Source organism: Callospermophilus lateralis, chromosome 6 (assembly GCF_048772815.1).
Source record: "Callospermophilus lateralis isolate mCalLat2 chromosome 6, mCalLat2.hap1, whole genome shotgun sequence".
Taxonomy (NCBI): domain Eukaryota; kingdom Metazoa; phylum Chordata; class Mammalia; order Rodentia; family Sciuridae; genus Callospermophilus; species Callospermophilus lateralis.
Window position 1 is genome coordinate 144,604,368 of NC_135310.1, and position 19,372 is coordinate 144,623,739.

At 37.9% G+C, this 19,372-nt stretch overlaps 1 protein-coding gene across 1 annotated transcript in view; it reads right to left on the reverse strand.

Annotated features, from left to right (window-relative positions):
* Positions 1 to 19,372, reverse strand: part of Ssr1 (signal sequence receptor subunit 1) — a 36,763-nt gene that overhangs the window by 6,666 nt on the left and 10,725 nt on the right. Inside the window, exons 5-8 of the mRNA XM_076859160.1 lie at positions 18,967 to 19,043; positions 18,211 to 18,289; positions 15,982 to 16,075; positions 9,974 to 10,037 (exon numbers count right to left, since the gene is read on the reverse strand). Of these exons, the coding sequence (XP_076715275.1) occupies positions 9,974 to 10,037; positions 15,982 to 16,075; positions 18,211 to 18,289; positions 18,967 to 19,043 (314 nt within the window). The remainder of the gene's footprint in view (positions 1 to 9,973; positions 10,038 to 15,981; positions 16,076 to 18,210; positions 18,290 to 18,966; positions 19,044 to 19,372) is intronic.

Genomic DNA, 19,372 nt, shown 5'->3' on the forward strand with positions numbered 1-19,372 from the left:
GTTTTTCAGCCGGGCAGGCTCAGGCTCCTGTGGGTTTAAGACCAGGGACAGGGGTGCAGCAGCGAGCTCGGCCTCGCACCACCCAGCTTAGAGCAGAGGGATGGCCTGCGCCTCCTACAAAAGACAGGAATCTGCGGGAAAAACTACCTCCAAGGGGGGCTACCAGGGATTGAACTCAGGAGCACGCACCCACGGAGCACATCCCCAGCCTATTTTATATTTTATTTAGAGACAGGGTCTCATTGAGTTGCTTAGTGCCTTGTGTTTTCTGAGGCTGGCTTTGAGCTCATGATCCTCCTGCCTCAGCCTCCCCACCGCTGAGATTATAGGTGTGCTCCACCACACCGGCTCCTCCAAGGGTTTTCTACTTATAATCTACCTTGCCCTTCTTAAAATGTGTAAAGTGACAATACATCTTGAAATGTGTAAAGTTTTTAAAAGTGGCTCATTTTCTTTTTGGCTACAGGAAAACTGCCCATAACCGTTGTGATTATTATACTCATTGTCAGAGGCTCAGATAAATTTAACATTCTCATTTATTGCTCCCAATATAAAATATAAGCACATTACAAACATTTTGAAAAGGAAAAAGATTCACCACACTAGCACAAAAATTGCTTTAGCATTTTGGTATATTTCTTTAATTAGGCTTCGGATTAATCCGAAATACTGAGTGTTTCAAGCACTGTAGAGAAGACAGAAAAAGGCTGTTTCTTACTGTCCTAATTTTTTTTTTTCATTCTTCGAAGCACTTTTTTTTCTTTCCAGCAGAAAACCAAAAACATTACAGAGTTACAAAGACTGATTCTCCAATTTGCACAGCCTCTAATCAAAAGTTACTTTTTCTGCGAAGAACACAGTTCTACTGCTCAGAACAATTCTTGAAGGAAATGTAGGTACTATTGCCTTTCTGAGTTATCTAGGCAGAGAACTCGATCACAGCCCCTGCTCTGTGTGCTCAGAATATGAAGTGGATGCAACTGGAGGCACCCAAACTCAGTATGAATGGGAGAAGCAAGGGAGTCCCTTATGACCATTACCTAAAGAGTCGACAGTCTAAATGCACATGTGAAACTCAAGTGGAGTCACCTTGACTGTTCATCACCAGTCTTGTTTGAAATGGCGAAATTTTATATGCAGAAAGTGTGTAAACCTTTTCTTATACCTTCCAAGGGGAAATTTAAACGGTAACTTCTTTGTTTAGTATTTTAGATTCCCGTTTGTGCTTCTCATCTTTAAGCCCAAGCAATAGTATGTGCTGGCACTTTAGGGAACATTTCATACTGCACAGGGACACTCAAGATCAGCTTTAATTACAGGATATGTATAAACAGATGCCTTTGATAGAACAGTGGAGCAGTTCAGCAGTACGTCAGATAGACGGAAATAACAAGAAAGAAGGGCACTCACTTATACCTTAGGTTTACCAGAATTTTCCAGATACTCAAAGAGCAGAAATATCTCTCAAGCTGCACAATAATCCTATGGATTCCTTATTCCTACTTTCATCGACAAAACCCAAATGATACCCAAATGACATTTTCTGACATAATTACCAGAAGAAACCTCACCCTGTTTTACAATAACCCTGATTAAACTATGCTGCCAGGACACATTTCAAGTATGCAAGTGCAAAAATTAAAATAGCAAATCCAAGACCTCTTCGGTGAATCAGGAAAGACAAAGGTATTTTGAACAGAGGTAAGATTTTGCCCGAACTGAATAAACTTAGTTTTTTTTTTAAAGTTCTTATTTCTTAGATTTTGAAGGAGAGAGAACTGAAATCTAATTTTAACTAACAGCAGGGCTAAAACTAGTAATCATTTATTAAATACCATATTTAGGTCTCTAGGATTCAAAGCTGGAGAAGTGGAAAGCCATGGCACCGGTTGGACAGGGAGATTTAAGTGGACATCTGTGTTGTTTTGGGTTATAATAGACTCTAAGTGAAAATGTCTCACAGGTGGTTTGAATGGCATGAAATAAAATAATTTAGAGCTAAAACATGAGGACTGAAGTAATGAGAGGACGGCCAGCTGTTCGGGGAAGAGCACTGAGCAGAAGAGCAAACCTGAGTGAGTTCCAGGCTAGGCAACAAATCACTCAGAGAAATGGGTGTTGAGATCAGGATCCTGGAAGTGAGGATGGGTCTGGGGGTCAGTGGTCAGTGGGTGAAATGCATGAGTGGAGGCGGGGAACTGAGAGCAAAGAAGGTTTTGGCAAGCAGAGTGCCATGAGATCCAAGAGCAGGCTTTGGGGGGCAGAAGCTGAATCAGAAGGAACTTCAAGCCTAAAAAAAAAGAGGCCAAATATCAAAAGGAGGTATTTTGAGAAATGGGGAGAAAAAACAAGGCAGGGATGCAGATGGAGACGGAGAATCCTGAAGACTCAGGAAGGTTTCCATTTCGGTGAGCACAAAGGAAAGGAGCCGGAGATGAGGATCGGGGGAAGGAGGCTTACGCAATGGAGAAAAAGAACCTCCTGGAACCTGTGAGGGACAGGAGCTTGTGACAATGAAGAGGAGGCTCAGCCATCAAGACTCACAGCTCTGTGCACTCTGGGAGCGTGGCCACACAGCACAGTCCTTGTGTGTGGACAGGACCACGAGTGCTCACGCAGGGCTGCTCCTTGAGATGGGACTGAGGGTGCTGTCAGCCAGGTGGTCGTCACTCTCCCTAGTGGTTCCTGAAACATGAGGACTTCTTGGCAGGGGCCTTGGATCACACCAGTTGTCTGCTACTCAGGTAGACTTCAACTAAGAAAACAGGACAACACCCTCCTGCTGCCATTAGAGTGGACCTCAGCCACCGTACTGCCTGTGGACCTGGCTTTGTACGGAGCAGCGAGCAGCTACTCTAGGCCTGATGTCCCCACTGCAGCGTGCCCTCGACCTGAATAGTCAAACCTACAAGTACATCTGTATGAAAAGGTCACAGGACAAAGTATTCAACACATGACCTTAAAAAGCACACAGCTCTGAACAAACTGCTCAGGAGATCCAGGGGATGAAAACCCGTTCTCATGTGTACTTGGGGTCAACAGCTTTCTACTTTCTATCATGAATGATGGCAACAGGTCTTTACAAACTTGTCCAAAGTATCTGCAAATGTCTCTTGACTCTGGATTGTGTCAGCAGAAAAAAATATAGAAAGCCTCTCGAGGTCTATGAAGCACCAAGCAAGGCCCGAGCTGCAGCTAGAATGCAGTGAGGCTACTGTGCGCCACGGCCCAGCCCAGGCCTCCTCACGCCAACCCCTGCTGAGACCGACCCCCTGTGAAGAATGGGAGCTGCAGGGCTCCTGGGGAACAAGAGGGTCCTCTAGGGGAGCTGAGAGGACACCGTGAAAATATATGAAGGAGCACAGAGCAAGTGTTGGACAGCTCACCCTGAACACTCTCCTGGCCTAAGGAATCGCTCATCGTCCTTCCCAAAGTGCCTTTAGACTGTAAGCACCTGTTTTGACAAATTTAAGGCAGGTTAACAGACCAGTATGACTTCTGGAAACAATTTATTCAGAAATAAGACTGTCTCTGGGAGGCTCAGTCTGATACTGAAAGAAATTCTGAGATCAGCTGAACACCAAGAGCATGACTGGAAAACAGGTAGCCTCTTCAAACATTCTGAAAAGGAATCCACCAGACGTACAGGCTCTAACAGATTGAGTACAAAGATGCCCCTTGCCAGCCTTACTATCTGATTCATTACGAAATCTACAATGCGAGCCATGTTACACACCCATCTCACAACTTTTACCCTTTAGCCAAAAAAGAACATCAGCTTGCATACTTAGTAGAATGTACTTATTACTACACACTGAAGTCCCCAAAGTGCCATATACTATAGCCTGACTCCTGTGCTTCATGGGGTGCTGCTTTAACACAGTGCTTTACAACAATAAGAGTAATCACCCACGGCTTACCCCATACTAGGTAGTGTTTAAGTACTTGACATACAACCCTAGGAGGCAGGTACCAGACGGCACCTGACACTGACATAGTGAAGTTATACAACTTGCCTACAACTAAGAGGGGAGCTGGGATCTGAATCAAGGCAGTGTAACATGAGTTTGTTCATTCTTTTCTTTTACTAAACAACTATCATTAAAGAACAAACTATTAAATAACTTTTTTTCTTCCTGATACTAGGGATTGAATCTAGGGGTACTTTGCCACTGAGCTACATCCCCAGCTTTTTTAAAAATTTGAGACAGGGTCTCACTAAGTTGTAAAGGCTGGTGATCCTCCTGCCTTAGCCTCAAAAGTCACTGGGATTACAGGTATGCACCACTGTGCTGGGCTATATTCTACGCAGGGGACTGAAGGTTAATGGAACCATACAATTTATGACATTTTAAGATATCTCAACATATAAGACGACACCATACCACGATTTCAAACTCATGATGAAACTGCCAATGACACTACTGGATTATCACCAGGAATATTTATAAGCCATTATAATCACAGGGAAGAATACAAGTGAAAACTAGCCCAGAGATTCCTGTTGTTTCTTTTAACACTTGTAATGGATTTCCACATAATTGTGAACTAGAAACTGGGGATAAAAAATACAAACAAAATATAGGGCTCAGTTTACCATCAGGGAAGATGAATCGTCAGAGGTACTCCGTAAGTGTGCGTAAGGGCCAGCAGAGGTACAAACAAGACACAATTTGACTATGATTTAGAGATGAAAGCTACACTGTGTTTTCCAGGTACAATATACTGATTTTTTTTTTTTTTTTAAATATTCCACCATGCCTAAGGGAAATCAATAACTGAAGAAAAAGACACTAGAAAGAAGCCTTAAGCTGGAACCACAGATCTAGTGCTACTTGGCTGTACCACCCAAGCAGACACCCCACTTTCATCTTAATGCAGATATCTTTCAACCCTTCACAGCTTAAAACCCAATCAACTTTTTAGACCTCTCTTGCAGAAGATGCCTTTAAAGACTACCCTTCTGTTTAGCAGGGAGGCAGTCTTTACTTTAAAGAGGTATGTATGTCTTGTAATAAACAGGGTACTGTAACGGATTTATCATAAAAAAATAAAATGTCAGTTTCAAATAACTATATATACATACCACAACAAATCAACTTAAAATAGTGTAGAAGACTGGGGTTTTATGGTGCTCTGGCATGAGTGGAATGTATGCATTTATGTATATTCAGTAGCAAGGTCATAGGAACTTTCTGGTTGCTGGATTCTGAAAAACAAGAATTTATTTTTTAAATTCTTTTTTTCTAATATTTATTTTTTAGTGGTAGTTGGACAAAATAACTTCATCTTATTTATTTACTTTTATGTGGTACTGAGGATCAAACCCAGGGCCTCACATGTGTTAGGCGAGCGCTCTACCGCTGAGCCACAACCCCAGCCCTGAAAAACAAGTATTTTTAAGATGTTCAAATGCTTGATTTTTATAAAATTTCCAACTTACACAAGGAATAGAGAAAGAACACTGAATTTTAGGAAAAAGACAACTCTGAAGCAATAACTGATAACTTTGAGCAGTTATTTAAATTCAGGGATCTGCACCTATAGAAAAAGAACATTCTGCTTCCCTCAGTGAGCTGTGAGGGTTCAGGGATGGTAAATGACAAGGCCCAACAGAACACAGAACACAGCACACAGCTGATGTCTAGTTCATGAGTTCCCTTCTCTTTCTGCTTCCTTGAAAAGCATCTATACACGGTGTCCAAACCTAATCACTCTATTTATCTGAGGTACTGGGGAGTGAGCCCAGGGGCACTCTATCACATTGCCAGACTTTTTTATTTTGGGACAGGGTCTTGCCAAGTTGCCCAGTCTGAGCTTCAATTTGTGATCTCCTAACTCAGCCTCCAAAGAAACTGGGATTATAGACATATACCACCATACCCGGCCATGCTGTGTTTTTTTCTTTTTTTTTTTAGTTGTAGATGGACATGATATCTTTACTTGTGTGACGCCGAGGATGGAACACAGTGTCCACACGTGTGACAGGAAAGCGCTCTACCACTAAGCCACAACTCCATCCCTCAAAACTCTGTTCTTAAAAATTCCAAAACCCTAAAACAAACAAACCCAACCAACCAAAAATTCCCAGAATATCAGGTGATATAATTTAGTACCATTAAGAATTCAAGCTTTTGTGTAATCAAAAAAGGATAAAATTATATAAATATTAGTTAGCAACATTCATACAATTCAAAGCAAAATTCAAGCAATTGTTTAGATGTCTGCAAGTCAGTTCATGTTGTTCTTTCTTCCTAAATATCCTCTGAGAGGCTGGGTGCAGTGGTGCACCACATAATCCCACCTACTTGGGAGGCTGCAGCAAGAGGATGGCAAGTTAGAAGACAGCTTTGGCAATGCAGTGAGATCCTGTCTCAAAATAAAAAATAAAAAGGGCTGGAGATGTAGCTCAGGAATGGAATGTACCTGGATTCAACCCCTAGCAGCAAAAGGCAGAAAAATCCTTTAAGGGTGATGTTCTCATATACAGATCAGACTAACAGTGAAACCTAACAGTTCACTTACCCGAATAACAAGGATCTTGTTCTTCACTAAGCTGGAAATGGTAGTTCAAAGAAAATAGGATTTTATTAAGAGAAAATGTATAGACTTTAGCTTTGTAGCTATGAATAATGCCATTCAAAACCATGAAAGTAACTTCAAGTGTATCTAGAAATGTCCCTAAGTTTATACCAACATCTAATTTTGGAAGTAAAGACTGAAAATTCAAAGATATAGCCTATCAAAATCTTGGCAAAAAAATTAACTCATGCCAGGTGCAATGGTGTACATCTGTAGTTTTAGCTACTTCAGAGGCCAAAGCAGGGGAACCTAGTAGTTGAGGCCTGCCTGAGTTAATATGATGAGACCTTGTCTCAAAAAAAATTTTTTGTTCATTATTTAAATGCACTATCCAAGCAAATCTCTCTACATACTCAGGGTTTGGATATCCAATATCCCTGTACTGCAAAATAATAACATATGAGCCTTGCATATTATAATATCATCTACTATACCTCCAAAATAAGTCATTCAAGATTTCAATGTTATATTATTTACTTCTCAACTTAGCCAAAATATAATTCTAGGCATATGTGCTACAAATACACCTTTTTTTCCTTTGGGGGCAAGGGGTACTGAGATTAAAAACAGGGCACTTAACCACTGTGCTACTTCCCAGTCCTTTTTATTTATTATTTTGAGACAGGGTCTCACCAAGTTGCCCAGGCTGGCCTTGAACTTGTGATAATTGCCGGGATAACAAGAGTGCACCACCACACCTGGCATAAATGCACTTTTAAGGCAACAGCTCTTTATTTATTTTCTTAAGGTCTAAATATACCTTTTCTGCCTCTTGAAGTCACACTTTCTAATGAAGATTAAAAACTTCATTAACATCATGTCAATGCTTCTTGCCTTCTGATTTCTACCATCTCCCTGTAGGCTTCTCTGAGGCCCTATTTACCTTTCCTCTCCTCAGGCAAAGCTTTGAGGACCAGCCCTAACTGTGCCTAACTTGGCTAGACCATAACTAGAATAATAAAGCTACACAACCACAGCGAGCTCTATGCTTAGTGAGCACATTCCCACACGTGGAGGTGGCAGGATTAATAGACGAGAGGCTTAAGTTCATATTACGGATTCTGAAACCAAACTTTTCATAAAGTAAATTCTGAAACCATGATTGGTATAGCAAATGAATATATTAAAACAAAGAAAACTTCATCCAAGTATTTACATTTAAAAAAGACATTTAAAAATAGGCTACTTATTAAGTGTGCTTGAACAAACCATGTGTGGAATCGAATTCCATTCATTATGGAGTTAGTTTCTGCTAAATACTTACTGATGCTATGGTAGAGCCCTGGCATCTGAGGATTTAAGAGTTTTCAACTGTTACCAATCTATAATAAAAAATAAAACATAACAAATAATGCATTCTACATTTCTGGGGCACTAATTTGAACCTCAGAAATGGAAGGGCTGGTATATAAGGCAAATTACTTCGGAGTGAGAAGGGCCGGCAGCTGTAACTCTGTACAGTTTTGTACTGCCTACATATTCAGTAATACTCTCTAGAGGTCATTTAAAATTTTGTAATTACACCTTACTGCATTATGTTCTAGTAGTTTCACAAATTAGATAGTAACAAAAATATTCTGGAAAATTTCCTTGAGAGGAAGAACAGTTTCCTATATTACAAGTTACTTAGACCTCACAAAACTTTTCAAAATAAAACTACTGAACATACATCCCAATTAAAAACTCAAACACTTCATATTAAAGGTTTAGAAAGTTTATAGTCCATCAATGCCAATATAGGTAATGCGACATCTCAGTCCCTACTTGCAAAACAATTTACAATAACTTCTAACGTCATTGGTTTTGGCTCAGATGTTTAAATACTTAAAACAGCTTGAAAAAGATTTGTTTATATATTTTTTCTTTTATAATCATTTCTTTTTTTGTATGTGTGGGCATAAATGTGTGTGTGTATGTGTGTGTGTGTGTGTGTGTGTGTGTGTGTGTGTGTGTGTTGGGGGATTATACTGAAGATGATGAGAGTGAACAGAAGTCAGGAATTAAGGAGCCACTAAAATTTCATTTACTATTTGGTTATAAAAAATATGCGGGAATATGTGGCTTAAAGACGGAAAGGGGGACCAGGGGGAGGGAGGGATTTGTTCATAGAAACTTTTAATTTATCCTTTATCCAGTCTGACAATAGTGCCAAAACTTAATTTACTACATAAAATCCTACTAAAAGGATTTTATTTTCTTAGTCTTTTTGTCCCTAAAGGATTTTATGAAGTCCAACTTAATTTTGGTTCTGAGGTCCTAAGTGCTTAAACTTTAAAATTTTCTGAATTAACCCCCGCCCCCAAAAAGGTACATTAATAATCAAAATCCCCCAAATATTATATAACAAACAACTGTGTGACTGCTTTAAAAATTTCCAGTTCATGTTTTTGGAGATTAAGATGAGTTGGAATATATCTGTTCCTACACTTTGATCTGCTTGATCTGCAGAACAAGGCAGTTTTTCTTAAAAAAAGAGTACTTTTACTAAGAAGAGCAAAATTTCCTCTTTAAAAAACCAAATAAAACAAGGGCTGGGGCTTATTAGCAAGCACAAGGCCCTGGGTTCGAATCCCAGGACCACAAAAACAAAACCAAAAACCCAAGTGTGTCTAAGATCATTCCAGACCTCTTCCTCAGTTTGCACAAATGTACTATTTCCTTTTTGTTAAAAAATGGGTGGGATTGGGATTCATATATCAATATCAGAATTTTCATGTTTCACAATTTTGTTGCTCAAGAGATACTAAAATTCCTTGAATCCATATGGGAAGTTTCCTGAAGGTATGCATTATAATAAACAACATAAAAATACCAAAAACAGTTCTACTGCTAAAAAAGCAGCATCTCCTGCTTGTGCCTTTAGAATACTAATTATAAGAGGGCAACCACAACCAAAATGCTAATTTGTGCCATCAGTTGGGATTTGAGCAATTCCATGGAAGAAACAAATTATTTCTTCCCTTAAAACAGTTCAAGGCAGGGTATCTACAATTATATTGGAGGCAAATATTCATTGTATTTGGAGATAAAAATCAAAAAGTACCTACAAGGAAGAGAGATGGCATTATACTTAGTATTCTAAAGGCATGCTTCAGGCAGTTCAACAATGATTCTGGTAAGACCAACTGCTCACATACATACACACGCACACATAGATTTTAATGGTTTAAAAAAAAAAAAACAAAAAAACCCCCAAAATTTGTTACTTTAGAAAAACGAATGCAGTGCATTTTCAGCAATATTATCGCCACAGACTCTGATTGCTCAGTCCACACATAAGTAGTAGTTGCCTTCTATGGTGATATGGCTTCTCTGCACTAATTCCCATCAGGCCGAAAAACATTAGGGCAGGGTAAGTACAGACTGAATTGTTGCACAAAGGAACATTTACTCATCAGATCCCACTGATCTCTTCTGTGCCCGCTTCCTGGGCAGCCTTCTCGGTGAAGCTTTATCTGAAAAAAAAAAAAAAGAGAGAGAGAGAATATCTTAAGCTTGCCAGCTTACTTATACTACATGCAAAAAGATAGGCAAAAGCACTTCCTTCAACTTCATCACCAGTTCAAACACACAACCATGCAAGGATAACATCTATGGTACAATATCTTACCTAGCTACAAGCTTTTAAAATAACCTGTAAGATAATCCTTCAAGGGTAACTCCAGTTAAAATGAAAATTCGCAACATTTTTTTTGAGGAAAAAATATCTGATATTGGTAACTATACCATTGCAGACACCATGCAAAATCCTGAATTCTACAATTTAACATGTTCATGCACAAATAAACTCTTAAAAATAGTTTAAAAAGTATGGTATGTCTAGCTCAAAAAATACTTGTTGGCTCCTAATGAATTTTTAAAATTTACAGCTGGGTGCGGTGGAGCACACCTGTAATCCCAGTGGCTCGGGAGGCTGCAACAGGAGGATCACGAGTTCAAAGCCAGCTTCAGCAATGGTGAGACACTAAGCAACTCAGTGAGACCCTGTCTCTAAATAAAATACAAAATAGGGCTGGGGATGTCACTGAGTTCCTGGTTTCAATCCTTGGTACCAAAAAAATTAAATTTATAAATGCAGTCCTGCAGTTTACATAATTTTTGGCAACTATACAAATTTATCTGGAATGAGCCATCAGATAAAAGGAAATTAGTATTCAATATAAAGCCATTCCATGCACATAAGCATATTTTAAAAAATCTCTTCCTTTATTTCTTATATTAGATTCTTAGTAGCATTTATTTAAGAGAAAACAAACATGTTTTGAGTACTTCTATTTTGAGTCAGTAAGAAAAATCATCTAGAATTTTCTTTTTGTTTAATTTTTGTAGTTGTAGATGGACAGAATGCTTTATTTTATTTGTTTATTTTTATGTGGTGCCGAGGTTTGAACCCAGGGCCTCAACACATGCAAGGCAAGTGCTCTGCCACTGAGCTACAGCCCCAGTCCTCTTTCTTTTTTAAAAATACTGGTGGTAGAAATTTCTTTAAAAAAAAGAAAGACTAGACATACCTTCTGTTAGTCTTTCATTTTCTTTTGATCCACTGGGGACTGAACCTACAGGTGCTCTATCACTGAGCTAAATCCCACTGTCTTTATTTGGAGACAGAGTCTAAGTTGCCTATGCTGGCCTCATATGTGATCCTCCTGCCTGAGCCTCCCAAGGAGTTGGAACTACTGGTGTGTATCAATGACTCATGCCCTAAATGCTCAAGGCCCTGGGTTTTGATCCATAGCATTAAGCAAAAAACAAAAGTTAAATTACATAAGGCTACATTCTCAAAAGTTTCTGACTAAGGTTTCCCTATGTAGATTTAAAATACAATTATTAAGCAAAAAACCCATACTTTATGAAAATTAGCTAACCTGTCACTTTATAGTTTAAAAAACAAAACAAAAAACTCTGGGGAAGAAGCACCCTAACCCCAAACAAAATTTTATCAGGAAAAACCTGCTTAGTATTGGGTTCGAATTGCTTCCAAGTATCTTTACACTGTGATGAGAGGAGAGTTCTCTCACCTCTCAGGCTCTTGAACCCTGAGGTGTCAGACTTCTCCTCTGCAAAGCTAAGCCCTCAAAGCTTGGGGTGCCTCTTACTTCCAAACATATGCTCTGTTCCACGTTCTTCACAATTTTCTCTTGGTTTTCTTTATTCTGTCCTCAAGTATATAAAGTTCATGTTCCAACTTTGAAAGAAATAGCTGTATTTTCTAAGCTATCTGCAATTTGGCTCAAGTCCTTTACTCTAAAACCATCTTCTACCATAGTGGCTCTCAAAGTATGGTCCAGCACAGCACCATCAAGATCACCTGAGAACTTAGACGCTCAGTTCTTAGGTCTCACCCTATACCTGCTCAATTAGAAACTCTAGGGATGGGAGACCCAACAATCTGTGCTGAACAAGCCCTCCTGGTTATTCCAAGAAATGCTTGTGTTTGAGAGTCAGGGCTCTAAAGAATTAAGCATAAGAGGAAGGAAAAAAAATTCAAGTACAAAATCAAATAAAAATATTGGTTAAAATTGAGTTGAGGGACTGGGGTTGTAGCTCAGTGGTAGAGCGCTTGCCTCCCATGTGTGAGGCACTGGGTTTGATTCTTAGCACCACATAAAAATAAATAGAGATATTATGTCCATCTACAGCTAAAAAAGAAAAAAACCTGGAGTTGAAAATAAAAATTGGCTAAAACTAAGTAGAAAATATCTGTATGAATACATGATTTTTAAAAGATTTTCATCTGAAACAAGAAGCCCAAAATTAATGACATCCCAGCATTTTAGTTTCTAGTATCATTCAGGGGTCTTTGAAGACACAACCAGCTCTATATCTTGAGCAGAAAATGCACAGAATAAATTTGGATTTCCATGGGGGCCAGTAGGTAACCAGTCATTTGAAGGTCAAAAGGTTAAGACTGACAGCAATTTAAAAGGGATCCCAAGAGCTAAAAACTAAAAATTTCAGTTTAAGTACATGCTGACTGAAATATACTGATTTCACGAAAATCCAAGTTTATATACAGTAATTTTTTTAAAAAACAAAATGAGGAAAACTTCCTATCACCATTTGGGTGGCTTTTATACTAACTTTTTTCTTTGAGTATTGTTTAAAGAGAAGTAGTAACCATTTACCCTATCTTTCCAATGGACATTGGTGACTACAGTTCCAGTTGATGAAAGTGCTACTTTATAAAAGTTTGGCAATTAGTTAAAATAGAAGAAATTACAATTGAAAATCATCAACTCTACCTCTTGTGACACATCTTATGAAAGAATTATAAACTGGTAGTGAGCAGTTTAGAGAACTGCACATCTCTGTGATGTCAAAATACACCCCACAGGTAACTTCCAGCCTGCAGAAGAAAGGCCTCATCTCTTTGAGAAGGAACCTGAGGCTGGCACCCAGAGCTTACGCTCACTTTAACATCACTCACAGTGGGGCAATCAGATGTTGTACTGCTTCATGAGATGCAGGAAGAATTGCTTACGGGATAAAAATGAGGAAGTTAAAGCTAACCAAACTTAACAGACTTAGCTACCAGTTTCAACAAATGTTAGCTAAAAGATGCTTGGAGAAAACTATGAGACAACTCTAGAAGGAAGGACTTTTCAGAGCCTATTTACTCAGTATGAACCAGCAGCACCGAATTGCTGGGGGCTTGTCAGGCACAGGAAAGCTGAGGCCCCACCCAAGAGCTACTGAGTGAGTCCAAGCCTGCCGCAAGACTTCCCAGGGATATGTACACACTGTTTGGAGAAGCACTTTTGGCACTATTATAAATTAAAAAGCACGTAAGAGACTTAAAAACTAGATGCAATTCATCCTCCTGATGAAATCAAAATCAAAAACAACAAAAAGTTGTAAAAGATTATTTGAATTAAACAAAGAAATTTCAACACAAACTGGCATTATATGAAATAAAATGGTTACTTCCTGAAAAGTGATGGTATTTGTCAGACACAGTGATATACGCCTACAGCCCAGCTATTCAGGAAGTAGTGACAGGAAGAACACTTTAGTTCAAGAATTCAAGGCCACCCTGGGCAATATAGTGAGACCCTATCTCAAAAAAGTAAATAATTTTAGTGATATTAAAGCTAACCATCTTTTGAGTACAAGTCTCACTAGGGAAACACGTGAATGATACAAACCTACTTTGCCTACTTCCTATTATACAAGATTAACTTTTGCTTCACAGGGCAATAATTCTTGGCTTTTAAGTTCATGGATTATGTTTAGGAGAAAGGTACAATGAAACCAACTCCCCAATCTATTTGTAATATAAAAAAAAATTTTTTTTTTTGGGGGGGGGTAGCTTCATAACCATTTCTATGACTTTAACAGTTTTTCGTTTTTCTTTTTCTTTTTTTCCCCCAGTGCTGGGGATAGAACCCAGGGCCTTGTACATGCAAGGCAAGAGTTCTACCACTAAGCTGCGCTGGTTGGCCTTTAATTTGCGATCCTCTTGCCTCAGCCTTCCAAATAACTGGGATGTCAGGCATGTACCCCCACACCCAACAACTTGCTACATACGGAGTGTCAGGATGATGAGCAATTAGTCCTTACAGAAATTATTTACTCCCATGAATTGACCTATGTTATCATTTCCCTATGTCTCTAAATCCGGACTCATTTATGCAACTTCTAAACACTACCTGCACTGCCTTACCCAGGAATTTTCAAGGATCTTCCCACTCAACATGTTTTTTTTTTCCCCCAGGATCAAACCCAGGGCCTTGTGTATTTGTGTATGCCAAGCAAACACACTCTCACTGAGTCACACCTCCAAGCCCCTACCCAACCCATCTAAACCAAACTCATTCCTGTCCATCCTATATGCTCTGGCTGCTCCCTCAGACAATGGGACATTAATGGTTCCACCTTCTCACAACAGCCAAAAAACAAACAAAAACAGCATCGTCAAAAGTCCTGAATGCTGCACATCTTTCAACACACTTCTGCCTCAGTTTAGGCCCTAATAATTTCTCCTGTACATTCCTGAAATCATCAACTGGCATCTTGGCTTTCAGTAGCTCCTGTAGCCAGCTGTCCTCCACGAAGCTATTATAAATTCTTTTTAAAACATAAAATTGTTGTTCATCTACTTTAAAGTGTCTGATGGCTACTTTTTGCCTAGAAGATAGGGCAAAAGTATTTATCATAGCACAAAAAACCTTAAAGAGTCCTTCTCCAATTGTTCAAGTCTCCAAAGGTCGACTGTTCCTGGAAGTGATTTCCTCCTTTCAAGATTTTGTATTCACTTTTAATAAAGTACCTGTCATATGGTAAGTATATTTGGAATAGAGAGTGCTAGCTCACAGAGAGCCAATTCAATTTTTAAAACTAAGGACTTGAACAAGCAAAGTAAAACAAAAAACAAACAAACAAAAAAAGGAACTAAAAACTAAAGTCAGTAAATGCATGTATAAAAAAGTTGAACCTCATTCTTGAATGATATATTAAAACACTCATAACATTTAATACTTAAGAATGATTAGTGAAAGTGGAGGACACACTCCTGAGAATATAAATTAATACTAACTTTTGGAATGGAAATAGGACACTTTCCACAAAAATTAAAATGCACATAACCCGAGACCTATTGATTCTACATTCAAGAAGTCATCCTATGAATTTACACATAAGAGTATTTATTAGCATTTTTTTTTAAAGAGTGAAAAACCACCTGTACTGAACACTCATATAGAAACATATGTACAGAAAATACCTATAATACAAATGTGAACTTAACACCAATCATTTGTTGAAAATGGGATTTGTAAAGCCAGGAGCTGACTTTTTCACTACTGTACAATCTAAAACTGTGCAATGAGGCTATACTGCTTTATAATAAACGCTTCTTAAAAGACCTTCACTTGGAGGGAAAAAATTCCTACATTAAATAGTTATTTTAACTGCCTATGTAATAAGATCTGTTAGGTTAAACTATCAGGTAGTATTTTAGGTTTAGTGAGTGGTTTTTCCAATAAAATTTAGTACTAGAAAACTGCTCCATTACTCATCAAATTTACTACAAAGCGTTCATACGCTATACAAGAACCCCCAAAACTCTAGCAAACGGCATTAGAAAAATTAATTGCCTCACCTCTTCTACTCTGCACTGAAGCAACAGGAAAAAAAAAAGAGACAGGAAAAAGATTAGGAATGTAAAGAATTCATACATTTGTAAATAAACTGCAGGTTTGGAGGCATTTCTAAATGAAAGTATAAAAAAATACTAAAAACAATAAATGTTCAAAGTCTTCTTTAGTCATTGTTCTAGATTCTACACAATGGAAAAGACAAATGCTAAGTAGTATTAGCCACACATTTTTTTGCTAAATCTAAAATATTTAATTTTCATTTAAGAGAAATACTTCCTACCAAGTTTGTAAGACTACTTACTGATTTGATTCAAAGTTTCTTGAGGAATCCAACTCATGTCAACATCATTCTGACTTGATGTACCCATTTCTACTTTCTGTATGGGTCTCTTGCGCTAAGAGAAATGTATTTCAAAAGAGTTCCATTATTTGCTTATTCTAATTTTTAAAACACAATCAAAAATTTCATCTGATCTTAGTAAATAAATTATGTTCTTTTCCAGTGTTAAAACATACTCCTAACAAATATTTTATTCACTAGAAGAGTAAAATTTTATTCACTAGCATTAATATAAAGAATTAACTGGGTACAGTGGTACACACCTATAATCTCCACCACTCAGGAGGCTCAAGGTCAGCCTCAACAAATTATCGAGACCTTAAAAAGTTAAAAAAGTCTGGGAGATGTAGCTCAGTGTCAAAGTGCCACTGGGTTCAACTCTCAGTACTACAAATAATAAAAATAAAAGACTTTTGGGGGCTGGGGATGTGGCTCAAGCAGTAGCACGCTCGCCTGGCATGCGTGCGGCCCGGGTTCGATCCTCAGCACCACATACAAAGAAAGATGTGTGTCCGCCGAGAACTAAAAGATAAATATTAAAAAAATTTCTCTCTCTTTAAAATAAATAAATAAAAGACTTTTATCCTTGCTATAAAACTTTGTGTTATACCACTGGTGGACAAAACAAGAACGTCTACTTATACAATGATTTTCTTTCCACTTAGGAATCAAAATCAAAGAATAAATTTCTGGCCAATGAAATTCAGAATAATTACTAAAATGTTGCAAAAAGGCTATCTGACATTGTAAGCTAGATACAACTAAACAAGTAAAACCTCATTATCTATAAGCAGTATTATTTGTTTAGATCATAAGTTAATTCTGAATACAAAGAATAACTGAAAATGGCTTTGTTTAAATGAAAAACCAAACTGTAGTCAGTTATACCAAATGTGTAAATGTACAGCAAAAATTCAACTGTTATGAAAACAAGACAAAGATAGTTATAAACACTCTGAAAATGGAGAGCAACTGTTTACGACCTAAAGGATTATATTACAGTATTTGACACAAATGGTGTAATGCATTCCCCTAGAAGAACAGGATGGGTTTTCCTTTTTGTGGTGTGGGAAGAAAAGAAGTGAGAGAGAGAATGAATGAGGAAAAAGGGGAGAGGTGTAGGCAGTGAAGACATGATGGAAGAGTTAGCCACCAAAAACCAGAGAGAACCAGGATGGGGGTGGGTACTTCAGTGTTAATTAAGTAGATGTTTGATCAATAGGACACATACAGTCAAATTCATTCTTTATCATATGAAAGAACTCATTCACTAAGAATAAGCCCCATAATTAAGAATAATGAAGTAAAAATAAAAAGCTGGGTTGGTTTCAGATAAAACATGAAAGGGGCTGGGATTGTAGCTCAGTGGCAGAGCGCTTGACTTGCACATGTGAGGCACTATGTTTGATCCTCAGCAATGAATAAATAAAAAGTATTGTATCCATCTACAAGTGTAATTCTAGGTAAAAAAAAAAACTTTCTGAGTTTCAGGAATAAAAATTCTAGGGTGATTCACAGTTAAAATAATTTCCAGGTGCAGTAGCACATATCTGTGATCCCAGTTTATCAGGAAGCTGAGGCCGGAGGATATCAAATTCAAAGCTAGACTCAGCAACTAGCAAGACCATTTCTCAATAAAAAATAAAAAAGGGCTGGGGATATAGATAAGTAGTAAAGCAATCCTGGGTTTAATCCCTAGTACTGCAAAAAAAAAAAAGATAGTACAGGTATACAGGTCACACTAGAGGATGTAGACAAAGGACAATAATTGTGTGCATGTCTCAAAGTCTCAACAAATTCAAGTTACATATCCAAAGTTTCACTTTGGTTTCATTTTAAAAAGGTACAATGAAGCTGTAACTCTAGAAACCTACAGTGAGAGTAAGAAGTCATGAAGAATATTAGATTAAGCTTAACTTAGTACTGTAACAACTTTTAAAGAATGGCTTTGAGAGTTGTTCAAGCTGGGCTCAGTGGCGCATGCCTGTAATCCCAGCGGTTGGGGAGGTAGTGACAAAAGGATCGCGAGTTCAAATTCAGCCTCAGGAAGTGAGGCACTAAGCAACTCAGTGAGACCCTGTCTGTAAATAAAACACAAAACAGGGCTGGGGATGTGGCGCAGTGGTTGAGTTCAATCCCTGGTACCAAAAAAAAAAAAAAAAAAAAAGGAGTTGTTCAAACATTGATTACCTTTCTAGATTCTAGGAGTTGATGAAGGCCAATAACAACCAGAAGTCCAAGACCAGCAAGGAACATATACATAAAGATTCTGGCATAAAAGAAAAAACATAAATTGGCTGTAATTCATAAGAAATACCACAGCTAATTACAACTATAATTCTAACACATTTCATAATTTTAGTTTATTCTGTAACTGGGTTTAAAAATTACTTTAGGTCAACATATGTAAGAAATAAGAAATGATTCATCATTCAAAAAGAACATATTTTTCAAGATAAAAATATAATTGACAAAAAGCCAGTAATTTTAGAGGCATATATCTTAGCTTTGGCTAATAATCAGCTTCAGAAAGCATGGAGTAGAAAAAAATTTAGGACAGAAAGCCAACTACTACCTTTTAAATGATTTTTCGTCAGTTTGAATCATCTTTCCTAGCTCGGTATTATACATATAAGAATCACATACAAGGCTGGGGATATGGCTCAAGCGGTAGTGGGCTCGCCTGGCATGCATGCGGCCCGGGTTCGATCCTCAGCACTACATACAAACAACGATGTTGTGTCCGCCAAAGACTAAGAAATAAATATTAAAATTCTCTCTCTCTTTCTTTAAAAAAAGAATCACATACAGTATGGATCTATGTAGTAAAGATTTCACCAAATCTGTATAGTCCATTCCATTTTGACCATTAAAAACAATACTTTGAAATTAGAACATGCCCTCTAGTCCTGCCTTGAGAGATCAAGTTCTAAAACTTTCACTTACGTTTCTCCATCTAACCCATCTTCTCTTTCAATAACTGTAACCGTTTGATTGAAGACAGCATCTTGGAATACATTGCCCTGTAAAGAATAAACTTTTTAAAAAAAAAAAAATTCACAAAAATTTGAAATGCACTGAGAAAAGGAATTCTCATAAGATCTGTTAAAACTGGTACTCTGTAACAGATTTCTTACAGCTCTCTCATCATCTAGAAGGAAAGACTTTACAAAGTCATATACTTGCACTATTCAATGCCAGGGACTCAACATTCTGATTTCAATTTCTTCCATAAAATAAAAATGCCTCAAGCTCTGTTATCCTCCACTTTCTTTGAGGAGTGGGGAGATGGCACAAGGACCAAGGAAAGAGTAAAAATGAGATAAAACTTGCAGAAAGAAACAAAACTCAA